At 42.1% G+C, this 27,267-nt stretch overlaps 1 protein-coding gene across 2 annotated transcripts in view; it reads left to right on the top strand.

The window, feature by feature from the left end:
- acap3a (ArfGAP with coiled-coil, ankyrin repeat and PH domains 3a) overlaps window positions 1-27,267 on the top strand; it is a 70,173-nt gene that overhangs the window by 3,313 nt on the left and 39,593 nt on the right. For both annotated transcript variants that reach the window (XM_082518918.1, XM_082518917.1), the window contains exon 2: window positions 24,206-24,263. In XM_082518918.1, coding sequence (XP_082375044.1) covers window positions 24,206-24,263 — 58 coding nt within the window. The remainder of the gene's footprint in view (window positions 1-24,205; window positions 24,264-27,267) is intronic.

Genomic DNA, 27,267 nt, shown 5'->3' with positions numbered 1-27,267 from the left:
GACTGCAGCCAGCGATGCTCTACACATCTGGACCGGTCTGTGAGGATTGCACTGCAGCACGAGGCCCTCTGTTTGTGTTTACTCTGGCATGTTACTGGCAATGAGCAACGTTTGAGCTGTTTTCTCCTCACTGATGTGTTAGTCTGACGTCACAGACTGAGAGAGCTGAGAGTCAAACACATGAGTGTTCCTTTATTCTTTTCACAAAAGAAATTTGATCCCAGTATTTCTCACACATTACGACTGCGTGACGATGGCAGAAATTATAATCGCAAATATTTTGGTGATTATTTAACTAGACTTTCTAAATGTCAGACATTAGTTGAACTTTTAGGAAAAATTAACATTAGGACTCTTACAGTTAACACATCCTTTAGTCTTAAGAAGTTTACCGAAAGCTAAAAGGATGTTTCATTAATGGCTGTTTTGCGATTTGGCGGGTTTTTTGGCGCGTCCGTTCCAGTGAGCTTCCAGTCCTTCAGAAAAATATGACCATTGTCCAGCAAGATTCTTGCTTCCGCTGAGAAACAGACTCTTTTCTCTGCGTCAAAATGGCCCAGGGCAAAGAGTCCAGATGATCCTTCTTCCCCTCCCATGTCAACAGCTGGGGGCGGCGAGCTGAGACAAGGCTGCTGTCGTGATGAGGGGCTTGCTTTGAGTCACAGCAGAGCAGAGAGCCCCGGCAGGCGGGGAATCCAAGGCCAGTGACCTGTGGCGCTCCCTGCTTCTGAGTCTCATAGCGTCTGTGAGAAAACGAGTGAACAGATGAATGTGTGACACAGTCAGATGACGGGATAAGGGGAGAGAGGATGTCACAGTCTTTTAGAATTAACTGCCTCGGGTTAGTAGAGATTTTAGTAAATAATAAAACATTGTTTAGCAGATCCTTTTATAGTCTGAGCAACAAGTTCTCAGTGATTTGGATTTGATTCTAAGGATAATGAAGACTCCACAGTGTAGTAACTGCATGCAAATTTACATCCAGTGCACTAAAGCTTCACTGCTTTTATGCAATTTATTTTAAAAAGGGAGCTGGAGCTGGAGTTTGCTTGTTCTCCACATGCCTGTCTAGTTTCTCTTCCTCACACAGTCTGAAGACATGCATGTTAGGTTGGTGTTAGCCCATGTAGAGCTTTGCTCATTAGGTTTTAGTCAGTCCTTGATCTTAGCTGTCATAAGCCTTTGCTTTATGTCCCAGATTTGATGCGTTTGAAGATGTCGTGTTGAGTTGTGCTCAATTATAACAGCTTATTTATACAGTAAATGATCACAGTTCCTTTGTCATTTTAGAGAACAGATGGCTAATTGAGAAATAAGTCAGCAAGTTAAATGAAAGTAATTTTCACCAATGGCCTTTAAAGTATCACCAGCTCTGCTTCTTCAGCTGGTGTTTGATTGATATTCCTGGTGCATACTGATTCGTGTGTAAAAGACCCTTTCAACACCCTGATTTTAAAATATCTGGGTCTGCTCTTGCTGCTCTGTCATGAATTAATAAATCTTTATAATTGCAAGGTTTTTTAAATTCTTAATGGTATCAGAATCATCTTAAATGCTCTGTGTCACGATGAATCCAGGCGTCTCGGTTCACGACTGTGACGGATCATCTTTGTGTTTTGCAAGCTTGTGTTTCTACTTCTCCAGCTGCTGGAAGGGATTTCTCCGGCATGGTCTTGTTGCTTCTGCTCTATTTCCGACTGACCCGCTTCCATCTTGAATCTGTGTCAGTGGCCTTTGTGCTCAGCCAAGAGTGCTCCTCCCAGAATGGTGACTCCCGGCCAATCGAGGGTGGGGAACGCGCCATAATTGTAAAAGAAAAAAAAACAAAAAAACTTCACTGATAACCACCTGCTCCCCGTCAGTTCCATTTCCTAACACAACCTTAGTTTATTATTAATTTACATCGTCTCTTGTGTATCTTATTGTATATTTATGCTCATGTGGAAACATGAAGTTCAGTTTAATGACTTCCCTGTGAGAGTCGTACATTAGATCCTTTTCTGCCAGCTTCCCCAGCATTAATGTAAGTTGGTTCTGCTGTTCTAATTTTAAGTCTATGCGCTTGATTCACATGTCGAGAAAGCTCAGTGATGTTTGCTTTCAGCTTTTTTCACCGTCTTGTTAAGGGCAGCAGCTCTGCGTGTTGCAGGTAATGAAAATGACAGTGGATTAAGTCAGCACAGAGCAGTAGGTTGGATGCGTGTCTTAATCAGGGATTGCCCCCACATTTTGCCCGCTCAAAAACTCAACATCGAGGTGACACACCTGCAGGCTTAATATCCAAATGGTGTCATCAAAAACAGATCTGATGATACACAGGGAAATATGGCTTTATAATTGCATCGTTGCTGCCCTCCTGTTGAGAATGTGCAGCGCTATTAGCTGGAGAGGCTTTTATCTTTTTAAAATGAGACCAGATGAAGAGCTCTTGCATGCTCCAAAGCATCAGGAGAGCAGCCGCAGGAAGGTGGATTATTAAAGGAGAAATATGTCTCTGCAAACACAAAAGCAGCAGATAAACACATGTGTAAGACAGAGCTCAGGAGACGGACTGCTTTTGCAGTGCTTGACCTGAGATCACCTTTTTTGCTTTATTGAAGAAAAGCTCAAAGTTGTTTTATTATTACAGAGGGAGCTTAATTTTGTTTTCCTTGTGGTATTAAAAGCTTTGGTTTTAAATTTAAAGTTCCGATGGAGGTCTCTTTATGTTAGATCTCTTTCACCAGTTCAGACCATTCGATGAATATAAAGATGGGCAAATTAAAACTGATGATGCCTTCTCACACTGGGAGTTGGATAGCAGTGTTACTGTGAGAGGTGGAGATAAGCCAAATACGAGCACACAGTCCTTGAACTTGACGCAGTGTTGGTGCCGTGGTGGATAAGCCGGAGGGATGCTCTGTTACTCTGTGATTGGATGTGTCGCTGTCAGGCAGCTAATGACGACCTGTGAAAAAGAAAAGGTCACACAGCAGCTGAATGGGTCTCTTTTGAACTTGACTGACTGCTCAAGACTTTATATTTAGTAAGGAAAGAAAGAGAGGAGGGTAATTTGTCAATCACCTGCCTATTAGCTGGTGACACTGAGGGTGTGGTTTCGCAGTCAGACCTGCCTCTTGCTCGTCACACATTGAGTCAAAGGAGAAAGTGAATATTTCACCAACTGAATTGCACGTCAAAGCCACCTGATGGTACAGACCTCAATAGTATATATTAAAAAGGATAAATATGCGTTTGATTCTCGTTTTTGATTCTTGTTTTTTGGCTACAATGTGGCCCAAATTCTCCTTTGATAGTAAAGGTTGCCAACCCCTCTTGCATACCTAAGTTAGACTATTTCTGCGTCTAAATCCTGAAAGTTAATTGATGATTTGTGTAAATGGAATTGAATCCCTGGTAAAACCTATTTGTGATGCAGAGATGATGTCACCCCTTTTGTGCCTTTTGTGTCGAAGGAGGCCGCTCGTCTGTCCCCCTCATTTCATTTTAATGAAAAGCAAGACGTTTCACACACTGTGCACACAAAGAGCCGTGAAAAGCAGGGCGCCGCATACCGAGTGCTGTGCTGATCTGTCCCGAGAGATTACAAAGGCCCAGAGCCGCTTGCACGGCCAGGAGAGACCAAGAGCACGGACAGTTTATCAAGTGCAATGAAATCTAATAGCCCGACCTCACAGCTGCTCAGTTCCTCTCGATTCGCTTTCAGATCAGCCGCCCGGTGTTTCCGCAGGTTGACCGTGCTGCGCCGCAGACGTTGAATCAGCACTGTGGCAACTAAATGATGGATGAGTTGTAGTAAATTGAGATTAGTATTCCTTGCGCAACCCGCGGCAAAAGCAATGACTAATGCGGGCCAGGAGAGATGGAAAACAAGAGCTGGGCCAGTAAGCACAGGATCACACAGACACTGAGCAGCTTTTTATGCTGATAATCCCAGCCTTTGGTCTTACTTCACAGTGTGGGTCAACAGAACCTCTCACAACTTGGCATTTGTTTTTCCCAACAGATTGGATTATGGAACATCTGATGCTAATTCTTTATGTCTGCAGATATCAGATGTCTTGTACAATTTTCAAGAGAAAATCAACTTTTCCCCTGATATGCAGGAGAAGGGATCCAATTTGCCCAGAGACAGTCCGCATCATGTGTTTGTTCAACTGTTGGCAAAGAGAAAAAACATGACGGGAAACATCCAAAAAAATTAAGGGAAACAGTGAAAACTTATGTAACCTGTGTCACTAGCAATAGAGAAATATGCACTAGTTTCATCTACTCACCTTCAGCTCTTCCTGGGCTTCAGTGTGACTCAGCGCTGTTTGAAATGGACTATAACTTTGAGTTAATATAAATAATCTGGATAACGTTCCTGTTGGATTAATCACACTGTGAATTCCAGCTGTCGGATGTACTGCAGCACAGGCCGGCGTAATTTGTGAGGACAGCGGCGTGGCTTTTTCTTCCTCTCTTTTCTCATCTGTCTCTTTCTCTCTTTTTTTATTGCTTTCACTTCACATTAAAGGAATTAATGGTCTCGTTTGCTTTCCGTCCAGGAGTAAGATGAGAGGATTAGCATCACTTTTGGGTGTCTGTTTAAGCTCAAAGTACGAAAGTGTGCCTAGCAGCCAGTTAGCATAAAAACATGCCGCTTTTGTCAGAAGAAACAAACCAAATCCATTTAATTTCAATTTGGAAGCTCACAGCTTAACACAACTATCGCCAGTTAGTGGGTTGTCTTATTTTGGGTTATTCAAAGTTCGACATCTGCTCAGTTCAAGAAATAGCAGTTACGCGACAGCTAAATGAAGTTCCTACATGGCAGCATCTGGACAAATTAAGCAAATTAAATGTCCTAATTAAATGCTGAAATGCTAAACTTTGTGGACCTTTTGTAATAACTGGATCTGGTTAACTGTTACCTAACTTTAAGCTAAGCAGCCAGTTTAAGCTGTTTTCTAAGATGTGCTCAGAAATCAAATGTATTTAAAACCAACTAGCTGGGTGCTGGTTTAGCTTACCAGGTTGAGAAGGCGACCTATATACCAAAAGAGAAATGTAGAGGCATGGGTATGAATCCACTCTGATTTGCTGTATATAATCCCACTGGTCTTTCTTCCAGTTTTTCTGCCCCAACAATATATTTAAAAAATAAAGAAAGAACTGGACAGACTGAAAAGTAAAAATCTTGAGAAAGGATGATTCAGTTTGTTTAAAATGTGGACAACAGCTCACATTTTTAGATCAACTTTGCTGGGGTTCATGGATTGAGCAATTCTAAATGGAAAGACTTAATTAAATTTAAAAAGAAAAAACAGTTTCTGGGGCTTTGTGGAGGAGAAAAGTAGCAAAAGGAGAAATGTTTCTGGAGTTCACTTAGCAGCTGGAAAATTAGTTTAATGAATGCTAAACAGCCACTTTGATTTGAATACACAAAGTCTGCAATAAGGTTGTTTTGCTTTCCAGTGATTCGTTTAAATCAGATAAAGCACTTTTGAATGTGATGGTTCTGTTTGCACTTTTTTACACTTATTGAACAATTTACAGCGGTTTTCCCGAGTTTTTAAATGATGATTCCATCATTTAAAAACCAGGTAGCTATCCAAACCTACCTGGCCCTGTGTTTAAAAACTAATTGCCCCCCAATCCTAATTACTGGTTGTGTCACCCTTGGCAGCAAGAACTGTAATCAAGTGTTTGAGATAACTGGCAAAGAGTTTTTCACAACACTGTTGAGAAATTTTGGCCCAGTGTTCTTTGCAGAGTTGTTTAGTCTTGCGACATTTGAGGGTTTTTAAGCAGAAACAACTTGTTTAAGGTCCGGCAAAGCATTTGAATCTAATTTCCTTCTGAACTTTGCAGTGATTGGGCCACTTAAAAACCTTGATTTTGTATTGAGCCATTCAGAGGTGAACTTGGACGAATGGATGTCCCGTCATTCTCCTTCAGGATTTTCTGGTTCCATCAATTATGACGAGTTGTTCAGATCCTCACGCAGCAAAGCAACCCCAGACATTACACTGCCACCACCATGTTTGACCATGATTGATCTTTTTTTGAAATGCTGTGTCAGTTTTACTGAAACGGGGTGTAAAAAGCATAAAAATATTTTACATCATGGATTTTTTTCTTGGTATTCTTTTTTTTTTAATGCCTTCGCTCATGATTGGGCAATACAGAAAAATGACAAAAGGTTTGGATGATAAAAATCTGCTTTGCCATCCAAAATTGATCTCTTAATGACAGACAATCAGAAATACCTAATGTCCTCAGCGTGTGGCGGTTGACCTGCTTCGATCTTGTGGCCTGTCGTGCGTCAGCTGTGTTTTTGATATGCTATTTTTTTTTTTTTAAACTTGCCCTCCAGTGGAAAGCAGCAGCATGTGAGGAGCTGTCCTCTGGGTTTGGCTGTGAGCTTATGGCTCTGCGTCATTTGTCAGCAGACTCACAGAAAGCAGACATGATAACCCATATTAGGGATTTTTTATCACTGAATTCTTTACACATAAAATAAGCTTCACAGAGATTTTAACTGAGGTTTAATAGGACAGATAGAAAGATGTGACTGGAGAGCTTTCTCTGTTTAATGTCATGTCTCTATAATGGCTCCCCTGATGACCGGGCTGCATGGAAAGCCTCCCTGGCTGGGTGGCTTCCAGGTGTGTGAACATCAGCTCACAGCTACATAGGATAATGTTATCGACTGTAGTGGGAATTTCACAGTGCAGCTGTGGCTGTTTGTTGCTACCCAAGGAATGAAAAGTGACTGCACATCCAACGAAAATACGAAGCTGTTACCCCGACAGTGTGAAAAGTAGACGCAGGAGGAATTCGCTGGGCTTCGACTCGGCTCAGATTTGCAATGCTGAATCACACGTGTACAAGCATCTGTTTTTGATTTGCTCCATCCCTCTCACTCCCTGCCTCATACTCTCCCCTTTTCTTCCCTTTCCGTCCTCCCTTGCCTTCCCATGTGTGCGGGGGTAGACTTCTGGTCACGCCTGGACCAGAACAGGGTCTGGGGACGGTTCAGGAAGTACGTCAGTTTGCTGAAATATTGAAAGCAGGTTCAGCATAAAGGGCAAAACGCTGGGGAGACGATGTGTGTGAGGATGTTGCTGAGTCTTCGGTTATGACACCTAGCTCTGATTCACAACGTAAATCTCTTAAATATCTTCCAGCAGTAATAAAACTTAAAAGTCCACCGAGGAGCAAAAGGAGAAGACGGAGTTTTCCTTTTTGCACTCCAACAAAACTGCTGTGACTGAAGAAACACACTCTCAAATCCTTAAAGTGAGGATTTGTAATTTTTTTTGGCTTTGTGTAGATCAGTTGGTTCATTTTCTGGTTGACTAACCTGCAATTATTGTTAAAGATTAATATCAGTTTGTACATGCTCCAGATAGCTTTTCTTCAAATTCTTTAATTCTCACTCGCTTTTGCAACTTTGTACTTTTGTGTTACTTGCAGCAACACTCCACCTCATTGTTAGTCCATTTAAAAAACAAAGTTTCAAAGAGCTGGAAAGTAAATAAACGGCAGACAGAAATGAGACAGGTCGAATCGTCTTACGTTTCACGCATGTGCAATACAGCAACGCAAGCGTTTTCAGTCGTTTCAGTGTGGATGAACAACTGTTCGGAAACGATTGAAAATGATAGTGTGGATGCGGAGCGTTTTTAGACGACCAGATTAGTGTAGACGTAGCCTAAATCACATATATCATGAAATAGGAGCTGGGGCAGTGGTGGGTTGCAAAGCAGCTTGCAGATGCACAGCTTAAAAATTGACTTTAATACTCAATCCTTTCTTTTCAGCTCATCTCTAATCATGGTCTCTGTTTTCCTGCCATCGGCATTAATGTACTGACCGCTATCACTGGTTTAGCTTTGATAATGAAGAAAAGTGTAGAAATGTTTAAAAGTTGTGCTTTTTCTCTGACTCCTGTCACATTTACTGGCGTCAGACGACCTACTAACCCGACTCTGTTGCAGAATTTGTTGTATTACCCACCTAATCTCCAGTCACTAAACCACCAACTGTCACATTATTTCACTGACCTTTGCTAAACCAACAGCGCAGTCAGTATTTTGCATTCCACTTTACTCATTTTTCATTGTTTTCTCACTGTTTTCCATGCTTGTTTGCGGCTCACCTCTGAGAGTTGAGTTTGCCGAAGAGGCCAATGAGCCGTGACTCGGCTTCATTTTTTTCTCTCCTCGTTTTCTCACAAAACTGTGTAATTCTGCTCTTTTCTTTCGTCGCTCTGAGTCTGGCAGAGCTGGCAATGCTGCGATTCTCCGGGGGGCTGTATTCAGTGCCTTGTTTCTGCATTGTTAACTGAGCGCAGACAACTGTCCCACCACGCTGCACTTCGCTGAATTGCTGTTGGATTGCGGGTCTGTGTGACTTTTTCACATCTGAATAGCAGAACAAACCCTGTACCCTGCCTGCCTTTGTCTATGCTTCCTTGCTGGCAGTGTCATGGTCTGGTTAAATCACCGCTGACGGTCACCTCAACTTTCAGGTTCATGGGCAGGGTTAGGTTAAGAGGGTCCAGAGTGACGTAAGGGGCATGTTGCTGACACGGTGCATAGGAAACACCTGGGGGAAACCTCGCAGGAAGTGACAGCTCTCCTGTTATCTTTGACTGTCTGTCAATAAGCTAATTCTTTTTTTTGTGGATTTCTGGATTAAAACTAAGACATCAGACAGCCCAGTTAAAGTCTGTGCAGCCTGAAAAGGATGTGAGCATAAGCCGTGTCGAAGCTGCTGTTTCTGTAAGCACCATCTCTCAAGCTTCTAGACAGGAAGGAGCTGAATGCTTCACACGTCTGGTATGTCTTTCTAGTGGAAGCCAAGCTGCATGTTTAACCCACAAAAATGCTGGGAAGACTCCCAGCTCAGCCCTGTCACAGCCGGACACATCACGCCTGTGTAGGGATTTTCACTAGGGGGATTTCAGCTATTTCACCAAAATGTCAGGGTGTTGCACTGTAGGTTTGGCTTTCTGTGAGCTATTCTGTGCTGGTATTTTACTCCGACAGCCTGGTATGCTGCCTAGAAAAAGGCTGAGAGAAGCAGCACATCTGTAGGCTTTATTGTCTTCCTCCCTTCAATGGAACATTGTCCAGGACGTTTCTCACAACTCAGGCCTCTCAGTGTGTGTGTGTGCGTGTGTGTGTGTTGACTTTCTTTAGTCTCCTGCATCCCAAATATCTTCATTGAGATTTTTGTGTGTTGCAGTCATCTCGGACCACCCTGAGTTAGTATAAACCTACGCCGCCATCCCAGACCTCACGTATCCTGACCTTTTTTTGGCCTGTCCCTCCTTCCCAGACGGTTGTACAATACTCTTGTGACGTCACACATATCCTCTTGCCTCCTATGTAATAATAAACACTCAATCCGAGGCTGTCCATTTCCCCTTTATGATGCACAGGAAGAACTTGTAGGCCAGCTCCTGAAATAGGGGTGGAGTTCTACTGAAAGGGTTAATCTGTGTCACATTTCCCCCTATGTGACTGTTGCCATTTCCCCCTTGGGCTGTGGTGGCCTAATTGTATGACCCCCTTCCCACCCTCAGAGCTGAAGGGGGATGTATGGAGCAGGCGCTGCATTGTGCATGGTGGCTAAACTTTTTAACAAGCAATTAGCTTGTTAAAAAGCTAATTGCAGCCACTTTTTTCTAATTGTGCAGTGGTGACACTTTTAAACCTGCAGTCAACTTAATCTTCAACGCAGCAAGGTTTCAGGTGAATACAAGAAAGTGATGTTGGCATCCATTCAAAGAAGAGGTCAGTTGATTTAGCAGCTGATCAGAGTGTTTCCACCAGTTCAGTCTAGAATTAAACCGACCATTTCCAACCAGGTTTCCAGCTGGTTGGAAAAGAGGAAAAACACAGAAAAGATTCACGGATGTAATGAAGGAGGACATGGTGAGGGTGGGTGTGGCAGGGGAGGATGCTAGACATGCAGATGATCCACTGTGGTGAGCAGCAAAACTCCAATGTATGTCTTCAATTTTTGTGATATGTGTTCTACGTGGGATTTTAAAGTGATGGTGATATTTAACCAGAGACCGAAATCTTTATAGTTTGAATATGGCCATGGGTGTGAACTTTCATAAAAGGTAGACTGTAGCGTTGCAATTGCCAGATTAAGCTAAAAACTGGAGGCTAAATATTTTAAGGTTATTACAGCTTCCTTCTGTCCTGTAGTTTCATCCTTATGAATGAATAATTAACTGTTCACATTTAATTTTTTTCCCATTTTGGGATCACTAGACCACAGCGTCAGAAGAACAGAAAGATAATGTGGTGTGTTAATTTCTTTGTGACATTTGCTGAAGTGTGTTCGCAGGCTGTTGCATCACACTGCGCTGGTCGTCGGCGCGCAGCGGTGGTTTTGCTCTCACACTTGTGTTTTATCCATTACAGCGCTGAGAGTGAAACCTGCATTGTTGTGCGCTCATGTATTACGAGCAAAGTGGGAGCGTATTGTTTATGAAATCCCTAGAATAGCTTCACCACCGACCTGCAACAAGTCAAGGTCACGCGGGACTCGCTGGCTCCGTTCCCGTTCATTGTCTCCCTTCTCCAAGAACAGCGCTGTCAGCGGGAAGTTCGAAACATGTCTGCTTCCAAATCGACTGTAAATACCGGACGCTGAAATTGGTGGTTACATTTGTAGATGGACCTCATCTTCTCTTCCTCTCTGAGTCTGTTGTTGTGTTTATACGCTTCAGTGACTTCAGATAATATCCCTAAAGACTAGGGATATTATTAGGAAGCTAATGGGTTTCTAACCTCAAAGCTCCAGAGGTTTTTAAGAGCCTTAAAGGTGTGATGTGTCGTACAGTGTGTAAAGACTAATTTTAGTTTTTATGGTGGTTTATACATTTCTTTTGTATTTTCTTCATGTGGTTTGAAAATGATACAGATGGTTTATCCTTTATTAAGCACCTTACAGTATAATATATATATTATTTGTTTTGTTCTTTTCTTTCAGCTAAATTGAACTACTTTCTGTAGTTATAAACATCTTTGATTTTTTTTTTTAAGTGGATTTGTTTGACATTGGGTGGGGCAGACACTTTCCACTGCCAACAAATGTTTTGTCTGCAAAACTGTAAAGCAATACGTACGTAAGTATAAATGCTGGCATTGCTTTTTGCCAGTTGTGTAGGTTTAATACACAACTCCCACAGCAAGTAACTTGCAACTGCAGGCAGTAGTCCTAGTTCACTTAAGTCTCTCTGAGCTGCTCTTCACCTGCTGAAGGTTCTGGTTTGGGCGGCGTTCTAGCTCACAGAACAAGAACCGCTGTCAGCGACGTTAGAGAAGCGCCGTTTGCAGGGCGATAGACTTTCTGGACAGCAACCCAATGACATTCATGAGCACAACATTAGCTACGTGTCCAGCCAGTTTGCGGGGAAACATGAGATAGGAAGAGCTGGAGCTAGCCGGGGGGTATTAGATATCATAAAATATTTTAGTTATATATTAATATTAACTGAGGAGACTAAAACTAACAGTAAAACTATACTTATTTAAAAATGCCAAACTATAAAAACTCTGGAACTAGTTTGTTAGCCATCAAATTTCAGAATAAAAGCCAGGTGAAAGAAATGCTAAAATGAGTCACAAAATACACTCGTCCAGTCTGTTTGAGAGAAACACTGGGCCTAGTTTGGCTTCACTTTCTTGTACAGTCATCAGCTTTATATACAAGCCCAAGCCCTGATCAGAGAAATTGATTCTGGAGCTGCTGGTAGGTTCAAGAGCCTCCTTATTGCTCATGTATTTGGAAATAATCTGAGCTTACTCAGCAGTACCAGTGAACACACGTGGTATCTGACTGCTTCCCTTCAGGTTATCCAAATAGATCAGGAGTCTCTGAAAATATGTTTTTCGTAAAGGCAAAAGCGAGAGATCCACAGTCAGATGTATGATGGAGATGTGATGTTGCTTTTAGACACTCTCTCCTGACTGTCTTCAGTGCTGAAATCCATCCAGCTGTCTGACTGCAGAATGAAAGGAGATATTGTGCAGGAGACGTCTGTTCCAAAGCTGACCTGCAGTTAAAGCTTTGAAATATTAGTGGAAAGGCTGACACGGGAAAGAAAACCATCACGGATCCAACTCCGATGTAACAGGAGAGAGACTTTCAGGGTTATAATTGTGGATTTCGGGGCTGTGCTTTTACACACTCTTGATGCAAGTCTTCAGCCCTGAAATCCAGCTAATAACTCAGGTTTGTGTACCCTAACATTAATCTGTCTGAGAAGAAGCTAAAATTAGATAATCCAGATGTTTTGCCATTTCTCTTTGGCGCAAGTCCGCGAGCCAGACGAGTTATAAATGGAAACGTTATTTTCCTTATTAGAAGAATCTCAGAGGATGACTTCAATGAGAGCGAGGCAGCTGTACTTGACATATTTGCATATTTTGTACATGAAAGAGCCTTTTATCATGTGGTAATTATTCTGACTGCCTTTAACATGTTTTTTTCCTTTAGTCCAAAATGTGTAGATGTCTTTGTTAGGAGTGTGTCGGCACGGCGTCCTCGCGGATGTGTTCAAGCAGACGGTTACGAATTTGAGCGAGCGTGATTTCAGAAAGAGCGGGAAAGGCTACCTCAGCTGTTTTTTCTGCGCAGCTGTGAAGCAAACGGAGGAGATATGCCGTGACGTTCCCGATTCTTTGGCAGACGAGCCCTGCTCTTGTCTTTGAGTCCCTCTGTGCTGCAGAAGAGGGCCGAGGGCAGCTGCTCAGAGGTCACGGCGGGGTCGGGGTTTGGCAGTCAGTGCTTACTCTTAAGTGTGAATAAGGTGCAGCTCTTTCTGAGCAAGTGTTACATTCAAATGTTAAAAAATCGCCTGTTATATAGTTATACTGGAAGTGTAATTGGTTAACAGCTGGTCCACTGAAATATCTTAACATCTGTTGGCTTGATTGCCATGAAATATTAAACGGACGTTTGTGGTTCCCAGAGGACGACTTGTACTGACGTTAGTGATCTCTTGACTTTTCTTCAACTGTTAACAGGAGGTGGTTCATGGTCTGCAAGTATCTGATGATTTAATAACAAGTTTGAAATCGGTTGATCTATTTTAATTATGTAGAGCAGGGCTGCATGATTGTGGCTAATTACTGGAAGAAACTATTCATAATCATGATAATCTATAATATATATATATATATATATATATATATATGCATATATGCTTTTTCAGCCTAAGTGCTTTATATCTAACATTCACATTGTGATGAACATATTGGGAGCAATTCAGGGTTTAGTATCTTGCCCAAAGCATGCAGACTGGAGCAGGCAGGGATTGAACCAGCAACCTTCTGATTAGTAGATAACCTGCTCTACCTCTTGAGCTGCAATAAAAAGGCTTGGGTTCTATTTATACAGTAGTGGAATTGAAATATTAGAATTTAAAGATAAAACTGTATAGTTTCTGTTCTATAAAGTCTCACTTTACTCTGTCTTTGCAGGTAGAGGAGGTGAAGTGATGAAGCAGTAGCTAAGACAGCAAAATAATTCTTTTATGGTCAAACTAGCATGTATATGTGAAGACCCGTCCACTTAATCAGGCTTTGGGTGGCCAGGTTACATTGGTAGATGGTTATAATTGTATGCAGTGACTGGAGTGAGTAAAGAGAAACTTGAGAGTGTTAAAATAGAGGAGAAACCAGGGAACAAAGGAAAGACACAGCTTTCAAAACGACTAGGCTTTAAAAAAAATCTAAAGCTTTGCAAGATCAGCAGGAAAAAAAAAATCCTAAAACGCCGAACTAGTCCTCTTATTTTATCTCATGCTTTGTTATGAGATACATACTGATTTTCATCCTTCATTTTGGCAGGATATAAATGCAACACTTGGCTGCAGGAGTGTTGCTTGATTTGAATGTTTCTGCTGAAGAGTCTCTCTGTTGTCGTGCAGCATTGAGAAGATGGGATTCATCTGCTCAGATTATGTGGGAATTTTATCCCCTGCTCTGTGTTTCCCTGCCTGTTTGCGTTGTCGCTTTGCTGCCTGTGATCAGCTGGCCGATGGACAGCATCAGAGCTCAAGTCTCTCACCAAGGGAAGCTCTGAAAATATGCACGCATTCTTCAAGGTCCAGCAGGACATAACAGACTAACGGAAGAGAGAGAGAGCATAAAAAATCAGAATCTGTCGTGCACAGCTTGCAAAGTTTGATTGGCTTATGTGTTGGCGTTTTTGTTCTTGCAGTCTTTTCCAGTAATTTTGCAGATGAAGCCAGTTTAGCCACTGTCAGAAGTGTAAAAGTTGTATGAAACCTTCTAAGGCCTTGTAGAGACATTTTTGAAGTCTAAAAATAACCATTATGATACTAAAGAGAGGATGATTTAAATCAGATTTCACCAAAAATAAAGACCGGAGGAGCTAACACACTGAATACAAATAGATATGGGAAAAACACATAAACACTAATACCTCAGTTTTATGGTTTTACATAATATTTTTCACTTTTTAAAAAAATTTAACATTGTAAAATAGACAGTTTTAATACAGATTTGCAGATAGTCCACATATGTTGGCAGGCTTGCAGATAGAAGTGAATAGATATCATGTAAGTCGGGTAAAGTGGTATTAAGTTGTATGTTTTAAAAGAAAAAGTGTGTATGTGTTCCGAGCTGTGAGACCATTAGACTGTGTGTGGATGTGGCAACATCATCTATCTTTTATATCATCACTGTAGACGAGATCGCTCACCAAGACTTGGAGAGTAAATTATGATGGATGGCCGTCTCTAACCACAGCTGGATCAAAAACCAGCAATAAAAGTTGAATTTGCTTTTTTGTGAACTTTTTTAATTACCTGTGGTTTTTCCTGTGGAGTCAGAGGGACCAAATGAAGATGTAATTGCCATTTCAGAATTAAAAAAAATATTAAAGAAACAGTGAATATTTATAGTTTCTGACAGTGAGATGGTCTTATATAAAAAAATAAATGCAAATGCTAGTATAAATGAGTCCCTGTGGTATTACTGTTGGCATTCAAAAAGTCGTTAATGCTTCTGTTTGAATCTTCTTTAGTTTCTTTCTACGCTGAATATTTTTTGCTGTGCCTTTCCATCTCTTTCTGAGGAGAAGCTTCAAGCTTCGTGCTGCTTCCCTCAGGATTTATGTGCTGTGGTCTGTGGTGTTCGGAGGAGTATCACACAGCCAATGCAAGCACGAATGAGGGAGAGCTGGCATGGGTCTGGCAGAGACAGAGGAAAAGGAGGAGGAAGTGGTGGTGATGGTGGAGGGAGCAGACGAGCAAAAGTTCAGCCACAGCAGGCAGACTGGTCATCTGAGGTGGAGCGCTTAACACGCAGCCAGACTCTATCCCACTTGGCTAGAAAAAACATCAGGTGTTGGTTTTGGAGAGGTCGTGTGCAGTCCAGATATCCTCCCTATCTCTTCACCTTTCTCTTTTGCTTCTCCTGGCCTTTGTTTCTGGGCCAGACGTCTCTCAGTGGTCTCAGCGGAGATCTGATGGCGGCCTATTAGCAGTGAGCTCAGCTGGGCTCCACATGCATACAGTGCGATAAGTTCCTGACATCTTATCAGTTTTGGCTCTGGTGAATTCTTTACAGTGAAGTCATAAGGGAGGAACGGATGATAGACGATCATATGAGAGGCTCTGACACTCACAGAGCAGCTTTAACTCAGTCTGCCTTTCTTTGGGCTTCACTGAGCCCCTGCGATCCCAAATAACCAGCATCCTGAAGCTTATCCCGCTGGATCTGTTAGTTCAGGTGTCCCCTGGAGCAAAATACTTATCTTCACCTTCAGAACTTAAAAATGTGATACCTGCAGAGGAATTTGGCTTTTACAGCAGTGAAATAATAGAATAAAACAAAAGTAGTAGCTCACACTCACTAAATTAAAATCTGCTTAATGTCAACAATGTCTAATGTTTATACTGGTCTTTTTAACTAAAGAAACACCAACATCCTTAATTCCAACGCCCACTGTTAACATCTTTTTTGACAGTGAAGAGTAGAAACAAAGTTTTCAAAGAATGAAACTCAATATAATTAATAAAAGAACATGCACTGAAGCTGGGGATTCAATATTTGGATCTGATATCAGTTTTGATCTTGAGCTGACTAACATAGTCCATTTGTTATTATTGTTTTATTGATTAATTGCATTTTAATGGTCCGTGCCTTCCCTGAACTTGACACCAGCGAGTTTCCATACACAGAGGCAAAGATCAGAGACTTGAAATCGTTTGGTGATCTCTGTATTAACCCACTAAATGAGTGGGTGGGCTTGGAGGGCAGTCTGTCTGCCAGAGTTGGTGAATGGTTGCCACTCAGCTATTTGGCTATAAAACAGATATTTGGTGGTGGGGGTGAACGCTTCCCTTCACTTGCAGAGTATGCCCTGAACGTGCTCCTATCTGGATACATCCACGTTAACCCAGTGACAGCTCACACATCCAGTACATGTAACTAAATCTCTACTTTCAGCGATGCTGCAATTGAAGCATAAATGAGTCATTATCGCTGCAGCAGACACGTCACTTTTGCGAAGCCATTAGCACAGATGTGTGTTCCTGAAGAGGGTTTGGGGGTTTAATGCGGCGACGCAGTCAGCACAGTCTGTGGCAGAAATTTGAGCTGAGCTGTCGGAGAACAGAAAGCCGTTCAGTTTAAGTATGAGTGACACATCTAAGCTTTCAAGTGGAAAATAAAGGCAAGGCTTATGAAACAATAGTCAGGGCTTTGAACATATGTTGGGAAGGGTTTTACTGCAAACATCTGAACTCCCTCTGCACCGTAAATGATTGGGTTACTGCAGACCGTAGAAAAGCACAAGTCTTGGTAAAAGATGAAATAAATGTGACACCAACTGTATGAATACAAAAATCTCTATGGAGGTCACAGGGTTTTGGTTGGTGAATGCATCATTGGTTGTAGTTGTAGGTCGCTTGCTTACCCCGACTTACTCATTGGCTGCTTCTATTCCTCCTCAGCTTTATGTGTCACACAGCAATAATAGTCCCAACTCAAATAACATATCACGGGAAAAAATGTAGCATTCTTCCAACATGGTGATTCATGAGAAGGAGAAAATGTTCAGACAGAACTTTGCCTGTGGTCTTGTATGTGTACTTGTCAGTTTAGTTCAGTAATTGTAAACAAATGATAGGTTTAATCACCATGACATCACTGATTAGTTTGTGGACTTCCATTTTACAACTTTGACTCTTGGTAATATGGCCTAACAAGCGAAAGATCCCTTGGTTTTATTATGGGAGGAGACACATCCCATTGGGGTGGGAAGGGCATCCGATGCGAAACATCTGCTAAATCAAACATATGGAGGTACCTTCTGTGGCGAGCCCTTATGAAAACCACCTGGTTTTTGTCATCTTAGTTTGAAGCGACTGTATTGATGCATTGCACAGATTCAGATCTGCTAAATAGATAAAATACAAATTAAATACTAGAAACTGACACCAAAAAACCTGGTGTCTGACCATCGTCTTGCCATCCATCGCCGCCTCCAACTAATGCATTATTTTTGCAAAGCAGTCTTTAAAAACTGAAATAACATCACATTAAAAATAATCAATTTTAAAAAGGAAAAGCTATCATTTGCAGAACAGAACATCTTATTATCTCTAGCTCTAGTGTTTTTGGTTTTTAGAAAGGCTGCAGTAGAGGACACTCAGTGCTCCAGCATTGGGAGAAATCCACAGTTTGAAAGTCCTGCCAGTCATCTCTCAGGGGAAGTTATTTTTGAGTTAGAGCTCTGAAAATGGACTGTGTAGATTTATATTTAATGGTCAGCATGGCATAGCCAGGGGTGACTCTGTGATCTTGCTTTTAGCTCACGCAGTGAGTGGTCTGGAAGAGCAAGAGGGGGGGGAGGGCAGAGGGCATTAGGAGCCATGCAGCTAAAAATAACCTAAGTTGTAGCTGAAGGGGGTATGCTGAGTACACTCACCCTCCCTCCTCCAATAATCAACCATTCAGCCATGCAGTCCAGCCTCAATTAGGGCACTAAAGCAATCAATATTGTGACAAAATGCAGTTTCTCCAGACAGAAAGTGCTCCATCACCGCGCCTTCAGACAGACTTACAGATACGCTCGTGCCGTCTCCAGTCCCTCGTTTCCACTCCTTCATCCGACCCCACCTTTCCTCCGCGCTTCACTGGGGTTTGAATGATGATGCGGACATGCTGAAGAGTGTGCTGATTGTTGATGATCACTCAAAGATAACAGTGGGTCTATTGCACAGCTGTGTGCTGACACTGCTTCATCACTCAGTGGCTAATTCATCCTCCCAGTGGGCTTGCTGTCTGGAGGTTTAGCCGCAGGTTTTGCCCCAGCTGGAAGACGCTTGTCGGTCTGGTTGAATTTTAGGGGTCATTACATGCACCCAGTGTTTGCAGTCTCTTTAGCATCCCACCTGCTTGCTGTCCGCCCAGACCACCAGGTGGCTCTGCCTCAGTGTCTCCCTCCAAAACACAACCCTCTCTGATATGAATGCTCATCAGCATCACACACAGCTTCACACACTGCAGCCAAAACAATACATTTTAACTAACGCTGAAGGTATTCCTTCATTCCATTCCTTTGTTGTGTTACTGCAAACCTGTAAAAATACATTTTCTCTCACATTTATTTGAGGACTTTTTATACTGAATACTTGACAGGTTAAGATCCTGCATATTATTCATATTACAAGTGCAAATAGGTGTTTCGAAGCCAGCTGAGACACGTGGTGGTTGGCAGGACTCATTTCAAATGAGTCCATCCTGCTGGGGACCCACCACTCGTGAGAGGAGCTGTTGGGATGTGGTGATTTGTGGATTAGGTTGTCTAAATGTTTAAATGTCCAGGCTTGTAACAGTAAGTCAGGATTCACACTGATGTTCATTCAATGCTTGATGGCAGGCGTTCCTGACATTTTGATGGATGTTTTTGCTGTTGTGATTGTCATAGCAACAGTAAACAATCATCACAGGTAAACTGACTAACTTACTGCCATAAATCTTTACATATCACCCTATTTTTGAAACTTTTGCACTGGCTTCCTGTTGGATGTAGATTTCAGTTTAAAATCTTGGTTCCCACTTTTCTCCAAACCAGGTTCTCGGATCCCTGGATAAGAGCCTTCCTGTGATTCTGTGTAACTGAGGGTGATTGGGACTTCCAAATTTTAACTTCCAAACTTCGGAACAGCTTCCCACTCTCTCTTTGCACCTGTGACTCTGTGACAGCCTATAAAGAGCAGCTTAAAACTCACCTGTTCAAACAGGTTGTGTTTGTGTTGTTTCGCTCGGTGTCCTGTGTGTCTGTTTTGCCTTTGGTGAGGGATTCACACATCTTTACCAATTAAACTTTCCTGTAATTTTCAGTGGGCTGAATTGGAACGTCTGGTGGATTGGTTCTGGTCCCCAAACCACACGTTTGACAGCTGAGGTCTAGAATGATTGTGATGTACATGTTACTAATCTGACTGTTTCCTTTCATTTACTTGTAACAAACATGTTATTTCACTGTAATGTTTATGTAATGTTTTCAGTGGAATATGATTAGAGAGAAAGGTTGTTGTAAAGAGAATTATCGCTTCAATCTGCAGCTCTTGCATTAGCATTTCAGCTTATTGTTTTCCTGTTTTGGATCACGGTCTCTGCTCTTAAGCTGCTGCAGCAGCTGTTCTTGAGATAAAAAGCTCCAAATAACCTCGGTACACGACTAAGACATAGTTAGAGACCAGCTGAACTGACATCTTAACCTCAGAACCCAAAGGTGGACACAAAAATAACCTGGTTTAAGTGAAGGATGTGACTAAAATTTTCCACCACTGCTGTCTGAACTGAAAACATTTTCCCTGAGAAGATACTTTAAACCACAAAACAGCTGGCCAGCATGGACATCACACTTATTTACCTTCCAGAATTTCAAAAGATCTCCGTTTAGCATCAGGTGGAACTGGTTAAGACGTGCAGTGGTTCTCGAATTAACGAGAAACAGAGGTGTTCTGTGACTTTGGGCCAGTAAAAGGCACCTCAGCCTCTCCCCTGGATGCCCAGTCAGCACGCCACCAGCCAGAAACCACCAGACCTGCAGCTTGCTCAGCACAATCTCTGTGTTTATTATGTTTTTACACCGTGGCTTAACTACACGGCTTCATGTCGGATGAATGTTTTAGACGGCGTGTTTTAAATGTACTGTGGGTGTTGCTGTTGGGTCTTAATCAGCCATTAAGGAGCGCCGTGTTTACGTGAGTTGATTGGTGGCGTCTGTGTGAACCACATCTGGATGTACTGCTGTTTAATGGGCTCCCGATGAGGTTTTAATGGAGGTGGTCTCTTGTCGCTCCAGCCCTGTAATGAGTCGCGTAAGGCACTATTTGGCTTCCTCGCTCCTCTTGGTGTGAATGAGGGTCAGCTCACAAGCACATCAGGGACTTCTGCGGCCCACTTAAGAGACGGTTACCGTGGCTACAGGCCCGAGGCTCCATCTGCATGTATTATAGGAGGCGTGTGCATTCAGAAAAAAAGGGGAGTGGGGGGGGATACAGCTTGGAGGGAGCAGCTGTCCTACGAGCCGGTCTCTGCACATCTGGGACGGCTAGCTGGGGTGTCACCACGCTGTACCCGAAACTCGTCCATCACTGCAAGACACACATTGTTCACATTATGGTGTTGTTAGACCAGCGTAACTGAGGTTTAATGTTTGTGGCATCTTTTGTGTTTGTGTACACGATGTTTTGAGAGGATTTTTCCACTTTGCCCAACAGACTGGAACTGAAACACTTGGTTAGTTTCAGTCATTTGTTATCATGCCAAACATTCTGAGGTTTTCATTTTCCATGATCAGGGTTTTTGCCAGCGTTTTGAAAGCCTGGCCTAAGTTGACCCCCCGTCAGGCAGGGCTAAACATCACAGATTTCTATTTATTAGACAAAACCTACAAACATTACATTGACTAACCTGTGATTTCCAAAAGTGTGGGGACTATCATGGTACTGCAGGTGAGCCAGCAGAAGGTATTTTCAGCTTTTAATTTTCAGTTTTGACATTTAGTTTTAAACTGTAGACACAGAACTAGTGACAGCAGTAGGATATAAATAAATGGCACGTTGGTTTTAATTTTCCGACCCATTTTTGATCCTGAACTCGCCTTGTATGTCGTGAAGAGAAGAAGAAAACTTAAATTGAGCAGAAGTAAATCTTCTTTGGTTTATCTCATCAAACAGTTCAGATGTCCCATTGTAAATTTTGTGGTAGGCATTTTTTTCCCCAGTATTTTTCTGTATTTTATCCAATAATCAGTTAGTGGATTTAAATAATGAGTAGCAGATAAAGCCATAATGAAAAATAAGCTGGTTTGAAGGGTTGGCCTAAGCCCAGTGGTCGACCTTGATAACCACAGCTTCTACTTTCACCACATGAAGGATCATCTGAACATCCATCCACCCATCCTTCATCAATCTTGAATCTTGGACAAAATGAAACATACAATCTTTTCAGCGAGCTCTGGTCTTCCCCTGATTGGGATTCCTTTAGACTCGAAGAAACAGAGACCCTTATATTCACAGTGTTGAAGTACGCCGATTTCACGGATTCTTTTTGATGGTAGCGATCAGGCGGAAACTTTTACTTCCAAAATCAGACGTCTTTATTTGCGCTTAAAATAAATAAAATACAGATGGATCCGGAGACCTAGCTAACTAGCCTACCCCCACTACGTCTAGCGAGGTCTGGCTCACAACTGGAAGTCAACACAGTCTTATGGGTTTGGTGTCCCGCCCATTGTACCCCCCCTTCAACTGTCCTGCCTGCGGTCTTCCCCACTTCAGCACTCTAAACAAAATCACCCAAGTTTAAGCATAGCTTTCTAATCCTCTCTACCTACAATGAAAAAATGAAAGCATGAGTACATAATCACATTTCCCACAAGCACCCTTTCTCACAACAGCCTCATTGTTTTGGTTACTCCAAAATAATGAGATTGGTTACTTCTGAGAGCACATGACCATAGTTGAGGGTTACAACATGATGGATTGGTAAATCAAAAGCTTCTCCTTCAGGTTCATCTGTTGCTTTACCGCAGCAGACATGGCCCAAAATACAATATACCTCACGATCCACCTCACCAATCACCCTGAGAAGTTAACTACTTTTTTTAGGGCAGCAAGTCTGCTAGAACAGCTGCTATCTATTTTTAACCTTATCTCGTTTCTTAATAACTCACAAGTAGTCGATTATTATAAAAAACCCCCACCCTAAGCATCTAAACTCTTCTGTGGACATTTGCAAATAAAACATGACATTAAAATCAGTCCCAAGAACTGCTGGAGCCATGAACACATGAGGAGAACTAGCCTTTTGAAAAGCGAGCGCCTGCTAAGCGCTGCACTATCACATTTTTTAAAAAGAGCAGCTTCTAAAATGACATCAGCAATGAAAACAGTTTCGCTCACTGGCAAATAATCCCTGGGCGTGGTTGGGCTCAGAGCCGTTCAGCAGGAGATCAGTTGAGGTTACAACAGCACGTGTCCACATGTGGAATAATATGGTATTGATTATTTAGGTAATGCATGTTTCCATTCTGCACGAGTTAGAGCTTTTGACAGACATTTCCTCTCTGGAGCATTTCTCTCCCCCAATCCTCTCGGTTCCATATTAAGGGAGTAGAAGCTGTGGGGGTTGGAGAACATGTGCCATCCTCCGTCCCATGAGCTTGTTCAAGCGGATTAATCCACCAGTGGCCAGAGAGGAAGAAATGAGTCGGAGATGTCTATTCTGCCAGCCACGACTGCAATCTGATGGAGCTGCTGTGCGATTCGTAATACAACATTGATATAAAATTTGGAAAAGGAGTCCTGTGTGTAAAAAAAAAAAAAAAAAAAAAAAAAAAAAAAAAAAAAGTGTGAATTGTCAGACATCTTTCTTCTTTTCCCTCGCTCTCACACCTCCTGCCCTCCATCTCGACCTTGCTATACAAATTTGCCATGCAAACAACACCTGTTGTTTACTGCTTTCCCTCTAAGTCTGTAGATATTCACATCAACTATGAACACATTAGATTTCTGACGGGCGGCTCAAGATGGCAGACATGCTTGCGCTTGGGTAGACTGATGCTAATGGTAGTTTGACTTGTATGCTTACCTTGTGCGTTTTAACTCCACTGGATAATTCCAAAACGTCACTCCCTTTTTTCATTTTGGCTCAACGTGCATTAAAGCAACAAACGATTTTGAGTCTTTAGGGGTGAGCAGTAATGCACATTTGCTTGTAAAGGTGGTTAAATTGAGCAACCAGGCATCCAACAAGTCCTTATCATTAACAGTGAAGGAAGACTTCAACACACAGCACTTCCAAATTGCACACTACCACTGGATGAGCCAGTTCTCCCAGATTTGAAATCCCAAACAGGACAAATCAGCTGTGCTCAGCCAAACACAGAATTTGGGTGTAATTAGTTCTGCTGGTATTTGGCGGTAAAGCCAAGTTTTAACAGTGTGTGTGCTCTAGGCCTCATAGATAACTGTACAGCTGCTTGGATATTTGTGTTGCCTGGAACAAGAGATCCAGTCTGACCGACTGACCAACATTTCCATCCCTGGGGTTCACGCTAAAAATTGGAAAATGTGACTACATGAAGAAGCTAGCTGTAGATCATATTTAAACCATCAGCAACAGGAAGCACATACCGTAACAGATGAGCGGCACATAAGGGCGGTGAACGTAGACGTGCTTGCAGCGCACATACTCTGACATGACCTCAGCATGCGGAGGAGCCTCTGAGTGGTGTTCATAAGGCCTGTGTCATGCTGCCTCTGGGTGTAAATCACACATCTCTCAAGGGTGGAGAGGGGAGCTCCAGATGCGGCTGGGTGCGGTTTCAGTGTTGACAGTGAGTAGGTGGACTGGGGGTTGTGTGATGAGCCAGACAGCTATGTTCCCCTCGCTGCGGAGAGACCATGTCTATCACTTTGTTTTGACAGAGCTGAGCTGCTCCCAGGATGGCGTCTTGCTCATTAAAAACACACCCGGAGTCTCGCCTGGCTCCGCAAAACTCTGTTTCATTTCTGGGAATGTGGGGAATAATAAGACTATTGCAGATCAACTGTTTTCCAATAAGTTAACATAATTCAATTTGTTACACATTACCACACGTGTAATAATGGATTTTTCCTGCTTTTATTTTTCAGGGCGAATATTGATGAGGTAGAAACAGAGGTGGTGGAGATCGAGGCAAAACTAGATAAGGTAAGACGGTTCTTCTAGTTAACTAGTTAACATACAAAGATGATGCTGTAAGATGTTGTGAAAGGGAAAAATGTAGTGCAAATTGTCTTAATATTTATGTCTGTGGGCTTTCTTTTTACTTCTACTTGTGTCTTGCCTTTGCTTCTTTCCATAAAGAAGTTATTGCGAATGAAAGACTGAAAACAATATTGGATAAACAAAGTAAGCGTTCTATAATGTTTTCAGTTTTCCCAGTCCACGCTGTCAGTACTTGCTTTGTTTTTCTTGCTCTATAAGCAGTAAACAGAAACCAGGCCAAGTTTCAATAGCTTTTTCAAAAACGTGTTCAGAATAAATGAAACAGAAACTCAGCCCCGAGCACACCTGAAGGCACAAGACCTGCCGCCTTAAAGAAGCCAGTCCGGTTTTATGAAGCTTAGGGGCACCAACGTTTTTTGGTGTGTGTGTGGTTTTTTTTTTTTTTAGAAAAGCAAACATAATGAGGTCATGGCATTAAGTGTCAGTGTGGCAAGCTGTAAGATTGCTGATACTAAACGTTCACTTGCAACATTTTTTCAGCTAAATCGTCCAGTCTTAAAGATTGTGATTTTTTTTCCCTTAAAATTCAATCAAAAAGGTGATCTGAAACTCTTAAATTAGAAATCTCTATTGCAGATTTTTCTGAAAGACTTTGTAAAGACAGTTTCTTTTATTTATATATATATATATATGATAGATTGCATTTATATAGCGCTTTTCGGGGCCCTCAAAGCACCTTGCAATTCCAATACTCATTCACACACTGGTGGAGGCAAGCTGCAGTTGTAGCCACAGCTGCCCTGGGGCAGACTGACAGAAGCGAGGCTGCCATATCGCGCCATCGGCCCCTCTGGCCATCACCAGTAGGCGGTAGGTGAAGCGTCTTCCCCAGGGACACAACGACCGAGACTGTCCGAGCCGGGGCTCGAACCGGCAACCTTCCGGTTACAAGACGAACTGCCAACTCTTTGAGCCACGATCGCCTTTAGCGCTTGTAATCAGACCCCTAAATGATGCCAGTCATATATTTAGGAAGATTAAAAAAACAAGTTATTTTCTGTTTTTCTCTTTTTTTCTTACAAGGAGAATTTTTATACTTAAAAGTCAATATTTTGTTAATATTTATGTTAAAATCTGAACTATCAGAACTGCGTGTTTGGATAGTTTAAAAGTGAAGCAAAGCAATCTTTTACACTGCTGCCATCCACAGAGTTACACAGCCGTGCATGCACCTCTCTCCATGAGAGCATCTCAACTATATTTTTAGCAGAAATATCTCAGTTTGCACATTTGCAGAAGTATAAAATCATCTTTTTTTCCCCTTTAAAAAACCAAACTCTGTTGTAAATTAGAAACATTTGGAGAAGCCCACCTAGTGTGCCAAAGAAGCCTATCCCATGTTTTATGTTTTTAATTATTAATGAGGGAATCCTTGCAAACATACACTGACTGCAGCCCTGATTGGTAGAAATACTGCAGAACTAATGGCTGAAAAAGAGGAATTTTGGTCTCTTTCCACATTTTGTCACAGGCAGACCTTAGCCACGGCCTGCCTATTACACACAGGATTATATCACTGTGTAGTGCCTAATCCCTTAGTGCTAACATTGCTAGCATAATGGACGGGGTATTGTTGCTCGGCCCAGTTGAAGAGTTCAGTTCAGGTTTGCTGAAACGTGACGTGGCAGCAGTGCAAGATGGGGATTACAGAAAACATCAGACTGCATGGCTTTCAGAGCGTGCAGTTGCCCTGTAATAAGGCATCCAGATGTTCCAGCTGTAATGCTCCTGTCACAGGTCCATCTGGTGCTGTTCTCAACCTAACCCTGACCCTGACTCTGACTTGCATGTGTCAGAAAGAGCCAGCGCTAATCAGGCTGTTCTTTTACTGCCATCATTGTTGGGAACCTCCATTGTTAGTTCATATACCAGACCACAGGCATTCCTGTCATTTTTAATATTCATCTACCAGGGTCTTCACAAAGATGCATTTAACTATCAACATACTCTAAAGAGGCTTACATGAAATTTGATCATCAGTTGTATAAGACTGCATAGTAAAATGGTAAATAATAAATTGCATAAAAAGCTAACTTCTTACGTGAATCTAAATATTTACATAAATATTAGCTGATAAGATTTGGGTAATATAGGTAGAAAAAGGTTTGTTTAACATTTAAACATATTTTCTGCATATTCCAGCATATAAAATAAAATATGTTTTTGTACTTACACTCACAGATGCTAATGTTTTGTCACTTTTTACAGAATCAAACTCAAAGTAATGTCAGTACTTCCAAGCATTAAACGCTGCATGGTCATACTCTCTCCCACGCTCCATATTATCCATGTTGATCTGCACACGTCTGTTGCTGCCACGGACGTCACGCGCTCGTACGTCATTGTCATGAGACACTCTCACAAACAAAATCGCGGTTTAGTAACACAGTAACGCAGCGTGCTAACAGGAAAGTTACAGTAATCGGATTACTTTTTTGCAATAGTAATCCCTTACTTTACTTGTTACTTGAAAAAACCGGTCCGTGAGTCCTTTCGTACCGAAAGTTGAGGCTTGGGTGTGAAATTTATAGTTTTCAGGGTTTTCAATCGTTAACTCGGTTTCCCTGGCTCTTTTTCCGTGTTGTCGTTGTGTGTCTTATTTTGAAATAAATATTTACGCGTTACCATACCATAGCTACCAGAGAGTATTAACTCACAAGACTTGCACCACATTTTTGTCTCACTGCGCAATCCCTTACGTGCGCAAACCCTGCACCTCCTTGCAGGTCTACTTTTACTGCTGGTGGGCTTCAGTTCAACTTACGTTGACTGCCATTGACGTCTATAGACGTCAATGGCAGTGAATGAGTTAAGGGGCAGAGAGGAGGATGTTACTCTCAGTGTTTTTGGCACATTTCAGGAGGATGCTGCTAAAAAAAGTTACACAATTACACAGTGAATTTGCATTTATTATTATATTTACAAA

Source organism: Aulonocara stuartgranti, assembly GCF_965226115.1.
Source record: "Aulonocara stuartgranti genome assembly, chromosome: 20".
NCBI classification, from domain to species: Eukaryota; Metazoa; Chordata; class Actinopteri; order Cichliformes; family Cichlidae; genus Aulonocara; species Aulonocara stuartgranti.
The sequence above is the reverse complement of the archived record's forward strand: the minus strand, read 5'-3'. Positions and strand labels throughout refer to the sequence as shown.